The sequence below is a fragment of the Anser cygnoides genome, chromosome 1, assembly GCF_040182565.1.
Source record: "Anser cygnoides isolate HZ-2024a breed goose chromosome 1, Taihu_goose_T2T_genome, whole genome shotgun sequence".
Classification (NCBI taxonomy): domain Eukaryota; kingdom Metazoa; phylum Chordata; class Aves; order Anseriformes; family Anatidae; genus Anser; species Anser cygnoides.
The window spans coordinates 86781513-86799331 of NC_089873.1; the positions used below are offsets into that span (position 1 = coordinate 86781513).

The 17819-nt window shown below is 36.9% G+C and overlaps 1 protein-coding gene across 12 annotated transcripts in view; it reads right to left on the bottom strand.

The window, feature by feature from the left end:
- Positions 1 to 17087, bottom strand: part of POU1F1 (POU class 1 homeobox 1) — a 97275-nt gene extending 80188 nt beyond the window's left edge. For 10 of the 12 annotated variants that reach the window (XR_010833233.1, XR_010833232.1, XR_010833229.1 and 7 more), the window contains exon 1: positions 16946 to 17087. Coding sequence is in view for 7 of the 12 variants with exons in the window: in XM_067001525.1 (XP_066857626.1) it covers positions 16946 to 17072 (127 nt within the window). In the remaining 5 variants the exon portion in view is untranslated. Of the gene's footprint in view, positions 1 to 2602; positions 3064 to 16945 lie in introns of those variants that run through there. The other 2 variants (XM_067001534.1, XM_067001550.1) reach the window with 2 other exon arrangements.
- Between the last annotated feature and the right edge of the window lie 732 nt (positions 17088 to 17819).

The window sequence follows — 17819 nt, forward strand, 5'->3', positions numbered from 1 at the left end:
AGGAGGCTGCCCACCCAACTTCCACATACCATTTCATTTATTCTTACATGAAAACTTGTTTTGTGTTTCCAGAAACATCATTGCCTTCACTATCATGAAATCCCAGAGTGAACACACACATATAGGAACGCAATATTTTATGCATGCGTAAGACCTATGTTCTCAAAAGCAGCTGTTTGGGACGTTTGCTTTGCGGCATCCAGAAGTCATTTTCACAAGTGCCAAGCCACTGAAAACATTTCATAGTGCTTTTGCAGGGCTGTCAGGAAACAGGACGATAGATTCTGGGCTCATCTAAAAAGTTTGGCTTATATCAACATTTTCTATCACCAGCAGCAACAAGCATGCAATGAATTTATCTCCAAGCGTTTTCACAGGGGTCTTGCAGGCAGCATAGCAAGAAGCATAAGTCTGAGGAAGAGATTCAGGAAGCATATTCCACTGGTTTCTTGCCTCACTAGATCAATATTACAGCTGCTCAAGAAAATCAGCAAAGAGGTCAAAGAGTAGCAAACTTTCATCAGTGAAAGATGAAGCTTTGCTCTATTTCCCACTTCTCCTGGGCAACTTCTGGAAAGCAGAAATCACCATTTTCTAGCTCACTCAGATGAAGAGAGGTATCTCAGTTCAGTGCTCAGTAATCTCCAATGCCTGGAGTTTCAGACAACGTTTTACTCAATGCAAAAGCTATGGTTCCTGAGAGGTAAGCAGACAGCAGAAACATACACACTGTCCCGTCTAACAACTGTTCTAAAGAGGAATATTAAAAATTCATGTTTGTGAACAGATATGTAGAACTGCACTTCAGAGCACACATTCCAGTTGTTCAAAACAGAATAATTAATTAGGGATTAAAAGCTCTGTTTTTTGCAACAGTAATAACAGTAAAATGTCATGTTTAGACACATGTATATATCTATAAACTCTACTAAAAGAAGCATGCCCATACAAGTATAAATACACCCAAAATAGTGATCGCATTAATAATACTTATGCACTTAGAGCAATACAGCTTTTCTGTTGAATTAAGATCTAGGTGTTTACTTGTGTTTTTTTTTTCTATTATTATTTCATAATCCATAGTCTGTACCATTTTTATAAATAAAAATTACCATTTTCAAATTACTAATAAAGATGTGGTACTAGGTAGGGAGGAAGATGCTACTTAAATAATAACAATTAAAATGTATAAGGTACTACAGAAAACTATATGATACTGTATATTATTTCAACAAAAGTACTCACTCATATTTAATGATGCAGCATTGTTACATGCCTTTTAATAAAATCTGACATTTAAATAAGTCATTATTCAAAATTCTTTCAAGTCTACTTTTTTTCCACAAGTTTTCATTAGATGTTTTCACCAGAATGGCATTGTTTATTACAATTTCTGAATCTATGCACAAAATTTGGAAACGGCACCTTCTGTCACTTTCATTCTGACAGGATCACCTCCTAGATGTGATCCTGTGAATTAAATTCCCACCGAATACAGTCATATGTGTCCTTGTGGTGTAACTAGAAAATATCAAAAAACAAATCCAAAACAGATCTACAAATGCGTTTGATAATACTGCCTGTCACCATATATTTTTCCCTAGATCAGAACCATAAAGATAAATAAACAATCTAGAAAATACTGCTATAACACAGATATATAAATATGGCCTCATATAAAATTTAAATTCTCCTATATAGTTCCCTACTAACACTACTAGCAACAACTGTGTTAGGACATTTTGAGCTTCCTACCTAGCATATAAGACCACATTAGGTAATGCCGATGTTTAGTTTTCATTACCTATATGCTATTTATTTTATTAAAACATTTCATTTCCAATGCATTCAGCAAGAGTTGTTCCTTGTTAAGAATCCAAGTAAAATTCTTACCTGTATGCAGTTTCAAATAAATCAAAACTATTTCTTTTTCAGTTCCTGAAAGTTTTCCGTAACTTCTGTATTCTACAATCCCATATCTGTAGATTGGAGGCTGCAAGACATTCCTCTCTCTCTGTCTCTCTCTCAGACAGTTTAGTATTTAAATGTAATTACTTGGGTTATATACACAACACATGAATTTCTAAAATGTAGATGAGACTTCCATCACCAATTTTGAACATTCACTTCAATCTTCGTTTTTATTCAGTATGTAATATGCTTCATAGAGCAATGTTTCTCCTTGAAAACATTTCCATATAGTATTCAAACCTAGTTTAAATACATTTCCTATTTAAAGTAATTTATATAATTCAAAATTGTGGTTACATAAACAATCTTTCAATTATTTACACAACAATTATCATTAAGACTATAATGACAAAAAAGTGTCAGCATTTGAACCTGTTCTAACCTACTGTATTTATAGTCTAATCTTGTAATAAATTAGGAGAAAGCTAGTTTGGCTGAAATGCAAAAATTGTGAGTGTTCCTCATTCACTCATGATGCAGTTTTGTGAAATTGTTTTTATTTTAAAGCACTTCCAGTCCTGCACATAATTGATACCAAACACTTTAAATATTGTGAAACTTGATGCAGGCATATCATCTAAAAGCATTATAAATGAGAGTTATAGAGAGCAATATTATTTTTAAAAAGTACCTGTAGAGACAACATTGGTCGCATGGTTAGAAACTGGCAGGCACTCTGCTGCGCTGTGATGCATTATCAGAGGCAGAGAGGGAGAAGAGTCAGAATTCAAGGGCACAAAGGTGTCGGATGAAGCAAACGCTTGGCAAGTCATACCCTCAAAGAGGTGAAAGACAAAGAGCCACCTTCCCCTGTTTTCTAACAGAACAGATCCTGAGTGATTAACAGCAGCTCCAACTGTATTCCAGTCTTTGTACTTGCATATACATATACAGAAGGGCTCCAGAGCACAGGGACGTCGTGTGCAGGTATTTATACCACCAGGAAATCCCTTTATCCATTTTAATGTTCTTTCCCCAGCAATATTGCTATACTGCTATAGAGCCTCCTTCCTTCCCACACAAACACAATACACATCCAATTAGTATGGAGAGAAGAAGAGGGAAACCAGAGACATGATTTAACAGATATTTTCAATTAGGTCTTTTGTGAAGAACAATGACCAGGAAAAAAAAAAATAAAAGTTCCATCTCCAAAGTCGGTAGCAAAGAGACAGGTACGGTTAATATTAAGTAGGTTTCCACAGTTAACACCTGCCCCTAGAATCTCATCCAGGCAATTGTCTGGAAGACAACCTGACTGAGAGCTCAATCAAAAGTCTGCACAAGTCAAGAACCTATAGCAAAATACTCTGAATTAACCAAATTCCTAGCAGTTACACAGTCATCATTTGTCTTGCTATACTAGTAAAAACAAGTGATGTGTAACACAGATCAACTGTATCCAAGAGAAAGCTGCTGAACAGACAGTTTTACATAAGCAAGAACTGCTGAATGTTTATCTAAGATAAAATCTTGAAAGAGCCTATAGTGACACATGAAATTCACTCACAGTTACTATTATTAATTTATAGCATTGCAACATCTACAGTCTCATCCAGAAGGTCCTGGTCTTTATTGTTCTAGTGACTAAGTAAATGCAGAATCTTTTTACAAAGAATTAACTATCTAAATGATTTGCTGGCATGAAAACAGAATGACTTTGGAACAGTAAAAAGTATACAGGTTAATCTGAAAATGATGAAAAATCACTAAGTACATCATAGTCATATATTCTACATATAGGTCATAAATTTTAAAGGAAAAAAAAAAGAATCATATGTTCCATTTCATTCATTTTACTTTTTAGGAGGTAAAATGTATTTTTTATTTTAATTTGTAACCGAAGATGGTTGGGTCAGCCCGTAAAGATGACGATACTCTTGGTTTAAGCCTTCTTGGATATTCCAAACTGGATCAAATGCCTGAAGTAGGATTTTGATGTAACAGACTTCCAATATGTGGTATGGGAGAGATCACATATTGCCTTTTTTTTTTTTTTTTCCTGTTGAATCCTTGATATTATCTGTAAATGTGATTTTGTGAAGGCTGTGTCTTTGGTTGTGGAGAAATTTCAGAATTACTGCATTTTGCAAATTGCATATGTGCTTTAGCAGTAATGAGGCTAAATACTGATATAACTACTTTCTGTATACACACTTCTATATTGTAAAATTTACAAAAACTTTAAAATAATCATTACAATATTATGGAAGATACCGCCACCAAATGAACTGCCATCTATATTACTTTGGGTTTGGCCCTATATATATTAAAGCCTGTGAACTCAGGAGCACATTGGCTAATGAATGAGAACTGAGCCTTAAACTCCAGCATTTGTTCAGCTAAATGTGTATTTGGAACCCATACAATTTTCAGATCATGGCACTGCACTGAAGGAAACTTAGACAGATGTCTGTAATGCTGACATTGCTTTTAAACCTTACAAGCAGTTCTCAAATAGCATATCCTTCTTATGACACAAGTAATTTTTTTAGCTCCAGTAGTAGATCTTGGCACACGTGGCCAAAGTGCTATACATAATGGAAAGTATATAAACTGTTACTCAATTGTGTGGAAATTCAACAATTGTTTTAAGAATGTTCACCTTTGGTGACCTTTTCCCCCTCAGCAAGGAGCATGATAAATCCACAAGTGTCTTCAGTCCACCTATATACTGAGGCTTTGAAGCCATAGAATAAAAAGAAACACTAAGGATAACTTTACAGCCCTGTCCTTAACAATTATTTTTTCTAAAATCCCAACAGGTAAAATCTCTACTGCAAATTCATAGCTAGCTGCAGAGAATTTGTAGCCTTTCCTGTAGTGCAAGACAGAGCTCACTGCCAGATTTCCATTTCTTCCTGAAGTTAGGAGACTTACCTGACTTTGTCTGGGTGTTAAAGCTTTCCCAACATACAGAGTTCATTAGAAGAGAATGGTAGTATGTTCATGAAAGATATTGACCCACAGAAGCTCGCACAGAGAAAGACTGGGAAAGTATGTGCAACCAGTGATCATGAGATACTGAACTTTTCCTCAGAGTACAATAAAAAGCTGTTTTGTGACAACATCCCAGATATCTTCTCAAATAAGATTTCCACGTCACTATTATTTAGTGTTGTGTTTCATATTGCAGAATGACTTGAATTTTTATTTTTATAATGTATTTGTGTCACATTGCCTACTCAATAGAGCCAACAATTTTGTTATTTTTATTTTTTTATTACGACTGTGCCCTTAGTTATATTTAAAATATATACATATATATGTTGGCTGGATTTTTGAGGATCCTGAACAACTAGACTAGGTATTTAACACATTTCACATTCATCAGACAGAATAATTGAGGTCACTTCTAACAAAAATAGATCCTCTCTTAAAGCTTTGCTACAACCCTCTGTGGTTGTAACTCCTAAGTCTGTCACTATTTTCTGTTCTGTCAAGAAGAATCCCCTGGGGGTGAAGCTCTGTCATGGTAGCCATGCTCAGCTTTGTCTGGATTTCAGACTCACTTCCCAAAAGTCACCCTATGACTCTCATTTCACAGTCAGCTTTAAACTCTGACAGCAGATAGAGTTTGCCTATATTTGCTTTTCTTATCCCAGATCTGCGGTAATAGATATTCTTCTGCTTGTTCAGGGAGGTCATGGGGCCATATGGACCTGAAAAAGACCACCTGACCGCCATGGTGACATTTCAGAAATCTGTGCCAGGTGTTTGTCCAAGGACACCATTCCTGGAAGTGTTCAAGGACAGGTTGAATTAGGTTTTGGGCAACACGGTCTGGTGGAAGGTGTCTCTGTCCATAGTAGGGGTCTTAGAATTAGATGATCTTTAAGGTCTCTTCCAACCCTGACCATTCTGTGGTTCTATGACCCTCTATTCTGGCCATAAGAATATGCTAATCATAAGCAAAAGGAACGATACAGGGCTTCTCTCTTGTGTCAAGAAGGAATTAGACTTTGGGGGTGGGGAAGTCAGACTGAACTAAGAGCAGTTTCTCTCCTCTGACTACACCCACAGAAGTCTCAAGTTGTTCCAGACTGGTAGACCATAAATGGGAGAGCCAGGGACATAGATTTGAATTTGTTTGGTTTTGAATCTTCATCTCATAGGATGGTAAAGACTTCCCAAGACACTTCTTTTTCTCCTCAGAAATCAACTGGATGTGCAGCTTATCTACAGCTTTAGAACAGAAATGCCCCACCTCACTTCATTATATCACCTGTGTCTGACCATTCTTCAAACTGCATTCTTTGGTCAGACCTCAAAAAGAAAGACAGGACTGTACTAATTGTTATTATCCTCATGAATCCCAAGCACCATCTGAACCTCAACACTCAGCATCCCAAATTTGGGCAGCTTATAGAAACTGAATGGATATGTCCTTTTTCACCTTTAAGCCTTATGAATAAGGAAGGCTTCACTAGACTCAGTAAAGCAGACCAAGTAATATACCTGTAAGTCTTTATCACCCAGAGAGGCCTCTTCATTTCTGAGTTGTCTTCCAGTACTTAAAAACAAAAGGGTTGTCATTCAGCTGAGGGTTTCTGGCAGCAATTTCAGACCTGCAGCCACCAACTTAAAGAGACTGTCTATTCCCCAACCTTCCTTACACTTACGAGCGTCATAAAAATGCAGCAGCGGGGATTCTGTCCTGAGACCCATGCCCCAATCTCCAACTCGATTGTGATATGATATTGGTACACGTCACAGTAAAGCCCATCTGCTCCCTTCTGAATCCTCAGTTGAAACTGGTCTTTCAAGTGGCTATTATTTCTGTAAGGAGGACTGGGGAAAATGAAGATTTTAATGATTGAGCCTCTTTTATGCTGTCCATGATGGGATATACAGAAATCACCTCCCTTAAGTTATCTACAATTTTTACTTCATACCAGGAGACTGACTTTCTCCTCCTAAATTAGAACTCAAAAGACTGAGGAGAGCTTTCAAAAACCATTTAAGTTTTTGTTTAGACAGAATTAAGTTATTTGTTTTCATGGCAGAAAGGTTCTTTTACAGTTTTCTCAGCTCTGAGATAGCATTTCTAGTGCAGGTTTTCAGGACTGGATGTGAGGCAGCTGGGAAAAGCCCCATTGTTTTGCTCCACAGGAGCACAGAATCTCTATGCCCAAGAGGTGATCCCATGCTGATTGACATGAAGTTTCCTCCTCACCTTTGCCAAGCACTACATCATTGCAAAGGAAACCAGGCACAATGTTGGTCTTGTTAGCATCGTTCATTCTTTCCTTTTCATGGGTCTCTAAGACATTCTTCCAGATAATGTATGCATTTTAGAAACTACTGTTTAGTCACCCACAGAACATGCATAAATACAAATACCCAAAGGAGAAAACATTAATGACAGATGTTTCTATGAGATCCAGCAACTACTTGCACAGCCTGCCTGCCTGAACTGTTCAAATACTTTTGGGATCCTATTGGGAATTTTGTGCTAAAGACTGCAGATATGAGGATCGTTCAGATAAAAAGCTTGTAGCGTTGAAAGTGTCTACAAGCATAATCACTATGATACTCCTAAGGCTGAAACATATCAGAGTCAAACAATCACCTATATGTACATTTGCACCCTGGAGAGGTACACATGTACACACAAACACATATAGAAATAGTGCAGCTCAGAGAAACTGTGTTTCATTGAGAAGTAATCTTCACTTCTGCCTTTACTGTCTATGGGGTGGAGGATCTGTTTAACTCTTTCTATTTTGATACTATAACAATTTATATCCTTGTCTCTCCTGAATATTTTTGCACAGTGTACTTGCATGTAAAAATTCCTGTCATATGTTTATTTTTTATGTAACCTCCCAGTTTTAAATTCTATAATTTCATGGTCAGTTTTCACTGAGTTGAGTAAAACCTATCAAATAATTTGAAAGGAGAAAATGAAAAATACTTTCTGAATTTCTTCTATTTCACTACGAACAATTTTTAGCATATATGTGATAAAGCAAGGGTTTGAACATTCTCCAGTTGTATTCCAGATTTCTAAAGAGTTCCAGCTCTGCTTTGGACTTCAGTTATATCATTCCTCTGTGCAGGGTATTTTCTGTTATTCATTTTACTTCTAGCACACTCTGCACTGCTCAGCAATCATGCAAAGGTGCGGAATCTGGTGTTAACTCTTCTACATACAAGCTTTACTTGCTCAATGTTGTGCATCAAGAGCATCTGCACAACATAACAGAAGCCATTCCACATGCACCTGCACTCAAAGATCCACCCTGGAACAGCAAGGGCACAGTTCGTCCCCCCCCATGTCAACTTAGTAGCACACTTGGGCCTTTGGGCTTTTTGCTCACAGAGTGAGCAGCCCCAGTGTTAGGTGGTGTCAATGGAAGGTGGAAGTAGTGAGCATCACCAGAAAGGGAAGGCTGTGAAGATTTGGATTACCTTGGATTCTAAGCATGAAATATACCAGTATTTTTGCCCCAAACCAGTGATCCGGATACAAATAAACATCAGTGATATAACCATAGATGCTGTAGCATTTTTGCAAGATTTTTATACTTCCAATAGTTTACAACTGTTCTATAGATCTGCACATTTACACAGTTCTTCCCTTCAATGATACTATCCAGACTTTTTTTTTTTAAAAAAGTTAAAGTAAAGATTACCATTTTTTTTACATTTTTACCATTTTCTTCCCACGTAGTAAATGAAAAAGACATCTCTAAGTAAAATACCTTGTGCACAGGCAAAAAATCTTTTTCCTTGGGTAAGACGTAAATTGACTGTCAGTTAATATGCCATGGATGGTTTCATCCAGAAATGATGGGGAAGGAGGATTAACTATTTTCAAGGAAGACACTTTCCCAGGGACCAGCACAATGCAATTCATTTTTAAAGACACATAGACGGCTTATCAGGTCTTGCTGCCAAAGTCTGGCTCACTGGAGTCTGAGTAAAAAACATGTGTAATTGCATTAGAGCAAACAATAGCCTTAAAGCCCGATTTAGACCAAGCGGGACTACTTGATAAAGAACAGAAAGAAAGCAAGATTATTTGTTTCTTCAAACCACCTGTCCTTACATTAGATCACCCCTGCAGAAAAGAGCCTCTGAGCGTGCAGCACAGACATGATCTGTTACCTGCGGGGAATGGCGGTGTTCCCACGGCTCTCACACAACAACCTGAGCGTTGTTAGCAGCTCCCCATGCAGGGAGCATCCTAAAATACATTTCAACTTGGAAGTAAGATGGGCAAATTTAAGTAACATAGATATACAATTTCCACTGTTTTGCTCCATGCTCCCAGTCAGACTGGCGCTTCTCAAAACATTACATATATTACACACAAGTTGCTGCAGAGCAAGACCCTGACACTGCATGGCAGTGGTCCAAGTTCCTTGCAGTGTAAGGCCAGTTTTCAGTGGGGCAGCGTGGGATCAGGCTGCAAATGGCTGGGATGGGGCCCAAACAGTGGACCTGTACCGGGCATGAATTTAGCAAAGTATGTGTAAAATAAGCTATACTTAACATCTTTAAAATATTAACATAACTATTACTACTACTGATGATTTAACAATTGTTAAAGGCCAAGTTTAAGTCTCAGATGTGTAATGGCTGACTCGTTTTCAATTAATTGAGGACCAGATCCAACATCCTTTTCACTGGCAAAAATCTATTTTTCCAAGTGGTTTTTCATTTGGAAAATTGGATCTTTTCCACACAGAAAAAGTGTTTCACATACCTGAGGTTATGAATTTAAATCCATACAGTGCTATTTCTAACAACCAAACTTTTAAGTGACTTTTTTCAGTTTTTCTTACGTCATTTCAAAAAGGATACCTGTAACACCAGGAAGCTTTTATCATACAAACAGGGTTTTTTGCTACAATATCAAGACCATTAATTCTTTCAAAGTGTGCCCCTTTATATTACAAGAGTACAAGCCATTGTATCCCTGTAAAATATAATATAAAAAGTACTTTCTTTTTTAGATTTATACTATTTAATACATATACCTACACATAAATATTTTATATTTATAAGTATCCAAATATATACAAAATAGTGCTCTCACAAAGCTTTTCTGAATATTCACATGTACTGAATACAGTGTAAATGGTACTGTGAATCGTGAAAATTAAACTTTCCTGTACAGCTTCAAAGTAGTCATTTTTATTTTTTTAAAGTTATTAAACTCCCCTTACCTCAAATGAACTGATAAAAACTATTATTAATATTTGATTTCTGTATGTAGCTGCACCTAACCTGAGTTGTCAATTATAAATCACACTTCAGCACTCTGAAGTCATTTCTTGATATTTTCAGATTCTAAACCAAGTCCAACTACAAATTAATAATAAATTAAAAAAAAAAAAAAGTGCTTTCAAAAGATCAGATCATTCATCTGTATGATATAGCATACCTTTACTAAAAATTAGTTAAACAACAAAAAAGTCAGCAGTTTTGTAAGGATCAAACACTTTAAAATGCTGTCTTGATTTCTTAATAGCATCTGAAAAAGATAAGAGCTTTAAACATGATACCTGGGGAAAAAAATTGTTAGACAAATATATAAGTATAGTTATATTTGCCTGCTGAATAGCAGCATGAGATATTTGGAAAACCCTAACATTCAGAAGGTATGATAGCATAGAAATGAATTCCATTCACTTGTGCTTTAAGGTCCATTCACATTCCCCCAACTGGTGCAAATTTGCTTTAGTACAAATGAAACATATATATACTCTTTGCTTCTCGGTTTATATTTTCACCAACAAAACAGTTTCTCTCCAAATGCACAGTTAATCAAAAAGTCAAAAGAAGAGAAAAAATAAAATAAAAGCAGGATTTGACCAGGCCTAGGTCTAAAATGTTACAGACATGCCCCTTTATACCCTGAAGTGACACAAAGGTGGAAAGCAACTAAGTGTAAAAGAACTAATTTAAGCACATCAGGAAAAGAAAGTACAGCAAATGAATCAGAATGAACTGAGAAATCTTGTCAGAGTAAAGCTATTAGCCCAGATCCTTAAATTAGTAAAAACTTCCCCAGGAAGTGCCTTGGAACCATAACATACTCCAGATCTACCATCCAAATATCTACTGACCTACTGCTGCAACTCATCAACTCATATCCCAAGACCGTATCATCTAACCTCTGCAGCTTCTCTATGAATTGACCCTTTTACTAATCGAGATGACAAGGTCCATTAGAAAAGCTACAATCTACATGGCAGTGCAAAGCTTTTCCCTACAGAAAATGTATAAATCTACTGAAGATAACTTTTTTCAGCAGTTGGGCTTACACTACCTCTTCGAATATTAAACAATGAGAAATGAACAACCCCCCAAATATTTTTCCTGAAAGCATCATTCACTTCACATATCTCCAAAAACAAAACAATTCTCTTTAAATTCTAATTTAAAGGATTTAAGACTAGCCCCCCAATCTTTTGAAAGGATTTCAGAAACTTCCATATAGAGGTCAAATATGCTAAAAAGACCCAAGTACATTTGAAGGCTCCTCCTGTGTTTTCCTGGGATGGTGCATTCCACGAAATGGGTTTAGGCCCATCTCCAGCTGGATCACAGCAATGTTTCTGCAAGACAATCCTCATGAGCATTTTCAACCTGCTTATATCACATAGTGAAAGAATGTATTTTATCTTTTTTTTCTTTATGTGATCTCAGATCCAACTCCTTACAATTCATTTAATTAGACTAAATACCAAAGAAACTTCAGTAGTCTAGACACTTATTATAAGCTACCATCAATTTTACATGATTTACAGCCAGAGGCAAATGCCTCACATGCCCCTGTCTCTCTAGCGAAGTCTGAGAAGACTGTAACAGGTAACAACTGAAATCACATTCTGAGAGACTGATTAATATTTCTGCCCATTCCTCAGCATTATTGGAAACCTGGGACAAGGATAAGTTTAAAGTCATGGGAAATGTACTGAATAATGAAGAGTCTCAATTTTTCTCCTTCTCCCTCTAGCATAACAATCACCATCTGATGTGCTTACCTGCTTCCCTCATCCACCCTGTGCTGCTAGCCCTTACTCCCCAGTCATCCCTCATTATATGTCCCAGGAAAGAGGAATTGAGCATGATATATGCCCAATTATATTTAGATGGCAGACCGACAAACTGATGAACACTTTTCAGCTATAAAGTCATTCCAAATCTAAAACTATAATCCTAACATGTTCAATTGCAACAATTTTGGAATAAAACAAACTGCTTTATTTCAGTTATTGTCCATAATGAAATCAATGTGTTTATGTGGAAAGTTTCAGCTTTAAAGAAAAGTTATTCAGAGTTTCAGAAACTATTATATTAAAGGTCTCATCTAGTGCTATGGGTGCCTTTGAAAATCTTCCATAAATACGTCAGCTAATGTTTTTATAAAATTATCTGAGGTTGCTTTAGATAATATATTCATAGACTTTTTTAATCTGCAGTATTATACTTGCAGTATAATGTACACATAGCTTATATGGAGGCAATAAGCTTATAGCTTTCCTATGGGAGGAAAGCTTTCCAGACAAACTGTAATGGAAGATATTAATTCTTTTGGGGTTAATTCAAATTTGTAATAACTTATAGGATTGCAATGTTACTTAGTAAGACTTACAGTAGTAAAAACACAAGATCAAAGTAAAAGTGAAGTTTGTGGATTTTTATTTTAATTCAAATCTTTCGAGGTTACTCCCTTTTATTTTTTTTTTTTAACAACCTTAATATTTGAACTCACAGTTTACACAAATACATTTTGATCTTTTGTACCAAGATAACTGTAATGTTCATGCTTCATCCTGAAAAAAAAAACAAAAAAACAACATATTCATCTAAGTTCAGTCTAATTAAAATGGCAGGTACAAGTAAGTCAAAAAAAGCAAAACTGGACTTTCAAATACTTTCAAAATATTAGGGTCAGATTTGGATATCATCACCAAACAGTACATTAAGCAGTAAACAGTCTCAAAATACTCCAGAAACACTACTCAGTACAAGCACAGCCAGCAAAGTGTGTACTAAATGGGAGTTTCTAATTTGCTAAAATGGTTAGTGATGAGAACTCAATTATTTCTGTATTAATGGAGCCAAGTGATAAAATAATGCTGCTTTCTTTCGATATCAGTGTAAAATAAAGGTCATCAGGTAGCTACAAAGATCAATACCTAAAAGAGATTATTATATGAGCTCCCAGAAAATCCTAGTTATCTATATTCATGTCTGAACTTTGCCTGCACACACTGCATTGATGAATATTAGTGTATTAGACAGACAAACATCATCAGCTCAACACAGTCAGTAGTTTTGAGTTTCATTTCCAAACAAAACATCTTGCAAGCAAAGTGATTTCATTAGGATATTCAAACCACTGACTGGCTTTGTCTGAAGGTCATTTAAAATTCTTTGAAATACGAGACAAAGTTTTAATTTTGAAATCTCACATAACATTTAAAATGCATTATTCTTTAGGAACATATTCCATAACTCCCACTAAAATTTTAATCCACACAACTCAATTAATCATTACCAACATGTGTTAAATGTGAAAAGAGTACCTTCACAGTAAAAGAATAATCATCGTGGTATAGCACTACTCCACCCTTTGAATACCTTCTTTTATCTAAAGACCTTGCCATTGTCCCCACAGGTGTTGCTTCCACTTTATGGGTGAGGAAACTGAAGTGTTAAGTAGTTCACCCAAGAGAATACAAAACTGGTGGCAAACCTCAGGAAAGCAGCCAGATCTGTCAATGCATATTTTGATCAATGCTGCACTTATAAAACTACGTAGCTTTTAAATGTATTCCCACACCATGGGGGAAAGCATGAGATGTCCCAACACATTGATATTAAAAAAAAAATCCACTTGCGTTTTCCAGGGTGAACCCTTGAGCAAAGGACTATGATTGTCCAGCTTCCAAGTTCAGAAGCCACCATCTAAGAGCTGGCCTGGTTCAGTCTCAACATGAGCTGGCAGGGGAGTGACCATATTCTCCCTTCAATTATGAATTAGAATGTGAATTAAAGGAAGGATGATATATATATATTTATTTATTTATTTTTTAAGGTGAGAAATAAAATGATCTTCTTCATATACACACCTCTTTATAATTACTGCTCAGGAAAAAGTTGGAAAGTGAGAACCTTCCCAAAACAAACACGACTAAACTCAGACAACGTTGGTAGACTAATTGTCATAAACAATTGGCCTAAGGCTACGAGAATTACTTGTTGTTTGAAAGAGTTTGAATGTGTTTTTTTCTCCTGATGGGATTTTAATGCTTCTGGTTGGAACTGCACCTACAGCCTTTTCACAAAATCACTGTTCTGGTAAGTAGCACCCAGCTTTCCTTTTAAAATGCCCCTCCATACATGCACTTTGTTTATGTAAACTGTGCTGGAAGGTTGGCACAAAAGGACTTGGAAATTTCCTTTTAAATTACTTAATTGCATTTTAATCTGACAGCGGACACATGTAACACATGGGGAGAGGCTTCTCACTGTACTGGCAGGTGTGCTGGCCTGAACAAGCAGATATTTAAATAAAATACCATACCACTTTCCAGGTGTTAAAGGAAACGATCATAACTCAAGCCTGTACATGAGTGGGGGAAGTGGGAAGGGGAGCCCTTCTCCTTCCATATAGAGAAGCACTCCAGGCAAATGAAAGCCCAAGTTTAGCTCAACAGTATCTAGACCTTTGAAATCCATTCTTTCTTCCCATATATGGAAGCCCTATATTTGGGCCATAGACAGGACCCCCCCTTTGGAAGGGTATTTCTTCCTCTTCAGAGCAGTCAAGCACTCCCCAGCCTGTTATTCCCCAGGTTTTGTAAGAATCCTAAAAGGAAGTGTAAGACTCCACCCAAGTGATGCTGCTTTCTTTCATCGGCCATGCCTATCTTGGGACTTTAACAGTGGCTGTGGGAGCTGGGCTTTTAAGGAAGTCTCCATTAGGATGCTCTCATAAAAGATACATTAGGTGAGAGGACTTCCACATTACACAGAACAATACAGCCTAGAGAATTTAAACATGATTTTTCTCCATGTGCTCCTTCTCGTGAGGGGAAGGAGTTCATTACAGTGAAATTCTTCCTTTCAGTGTTGCAGCCTCCCCAGCACAGCAAAGATGGTGTAGGGAAGGAAGAGGATGGACAACCTAACCACTGTTCCACATCTTTTACACTGTTTGTCATGACACTGCAGCAGCTGAGGGGAAATAAGGAAGGTGTTGCCTGAAAGTCATAACCCAATCCTTGCAGTAACTTAACACCAAGAAACACAAATAATATTATTTATAAGTACTATAAACTTGCAAGAACAACTGTGTGTGATGCTGAATACCACGTTGGTCATACAGAAGATTCTGTGCAGCCTGCATACTCCAAAAGGACCACATACAAGGAAATAGTAGGCTTTTCTACATGTGCTACCTGGTCAAAGGGTGTGAATATACAGAAATAAATAGAACTACTTATCACTTAAAAGGAAAGGAAAGAACCATGTAAGAGCACAAACAGAATTCTCCTCACTGTTCACCCTTACTAGTTCAGATCAGCACAAATGTAAATTTTCAGAAGCAAAGTTGAAGCAAGCGCAGAAAGGAGGTTTGGAAACAGAGTCTTTGTTTTTAACGAGCTCTTGAGGACTACGCTGATGATGGTGCTGCATTCTCATCAGTGCACTATGTATTATATTTACAGCCACAATTATGGACTTCAGTATTTGAAGTGAAGAACAAAACCAGAAAAGGCAGCTTTTGCTGAACTTTCCATAACACAATCCATTACACACCAAAAGCAAAACCTCAAGACAAACACCTATGTGAAATATGTTACCCTGCAAAATGCAGCCTGTTTGGCTGCACCTTCCTACAACCCTTTGGTTGACAAAATCTGTCCTCTTGTTACTTCTCTTTGTTGTTTCCACCTCTTTTCAGACCCTGCTTTCCCACCAGCTTGGAATTGGCTACAATTTCCTTTTCTAAGCTCCCTCCCACTTAGTTGACTCAATCACACAGTGCAAAATCACTTGCATCATAGGGCACCAGCATTTTCTTATCCAGTAAAACTTAAAGCTACAAACTGAGCAAAAAAAAAACAGTATATAAAACAAGGAGAAGGAATGTCTGAAAGATAGCCAGTTTTAGCACAATTCCTCATAAATTAGGTACAGTCTAACCTTTTCATATTTAACTGTAAGTTAATTTGAGAAGTGCATTACTATTTCCTCAGAATAAGAACATAACAAAAAACCTTGTACATCCCAGTCACAAAACTGTAGTAAAAGTGAATACTACCACATTTTTTTTTGCCAGTTGGCATTTACTAGCTGATCATAACAACACCACTTCTATTTCATGCTAGTTTTATTGACAACAAGTTGATTTCTTCCAGAACTTTCTTTTGGATTGTCTCAGCCTGACTAAATAGCTACCTTCCCCACAGGAGAGAGGCTTCATTCCATCTGAATAAATACCAATTTTCCATTTCCAGTCTAGCTGGTGCTGTTTAGAAAAGCTGATGATCTACACAACTGCTCCTGCCAGAGCACATGCAGGCAGCTGCCCTCCTGTTTGCATTGCACACTCCAACAGAGAGAGAGAAGAGCACAAAATCAGATCTCTCATCTCTATCTCAGCGCACTGAGCACATGATGACTTCCCAAAAGCCTGGGAAAAAAATAGATTTGATTTTTAACATTCCCATCCTCACGTGATTCACAGTTCCTGTTACTTATTCTGCTATACAGTTTTCATAGAGACCATCAATTGAGCAATCTGGATGACGAATTAAGTCCCTACAATTAAATTCTGTCACTCTCAGTGACGGTTTTATACTAGCCGGAAACAAATCACCTTTGAGTTCACAAAAGCTTTAACAGAGAAAGCCAACTAAGAAATATGGCATTATAGAAAAAAAAGATGCATTGCTAGTAATGTCTATGATAACCTATTGTCTCCACACAGCAAATGCAGTACCTGAGCGGAAGATCTCCACAAAGCCATCTCTTAATCTTTTTCTTAATCCAACACTCAGGCTCATCTTCATGTTTGCAAAACATAACCACTTGTTCTTTTTTCCCCAAACTGTTGAAAGCACGTCCATGTCATCTGCGGAATATTCTTCTAAATGAATAGCATGATGTATTCTCAATAGCAAGCCATTTTTCAAGAGGCAACAAACTTTATATAGAGAATAAATAAATTTATAAAATGAATACTTCATATCTCAAGAGAGAACTAATTGATATTACTAAGTGCCTCCACCTGTCCGAGGATTTTATTAATAGCTTAGGTTTAAATAATCATTCTTAGGTAATGACTGCTTATTCAATTTTCACTACTTGCTCAATGGCTAAAAATAATATAAACCAGCACAATATTGCATCCAGTGATGGCTGCTTCAGAAGTATCACCTGTAGTGAAAGATATTAGAAAGGAGACATATGCTAATACAAAACTATTTGCTGTAAAAGCCAGAGGTAGGCAAGACATCATTCTAATGTGTGCTTGGATTTAAAAACGTAAACAAAACAGTAAGATTTCCTTGGTTTTACCCTAGGCCACGTGTTAAAAAATAAGTCAAAGTGACACGCTTAGTGGATGAGAGAAAAGCTGTGGATGTGGTCTACTTTGATTTCAGTAAGGCTTTTGACACTGTTTCCCACAACATTCTCCTCAAGAAACTGGCTGCTCGTGGCTTGGACTGGCGTACGCTTCTTTGGGTTAAAAACTGGCTGGATAGCCAGGCCCAGAGAGTTGGGGTGAATGGAGTCAAATCCAGTTGGAGGCTGGTCACTAGTGGAGTCCCCCAGGGCTCAGTACTGGGGCCGGTCCTCTTTAATATCTTTAT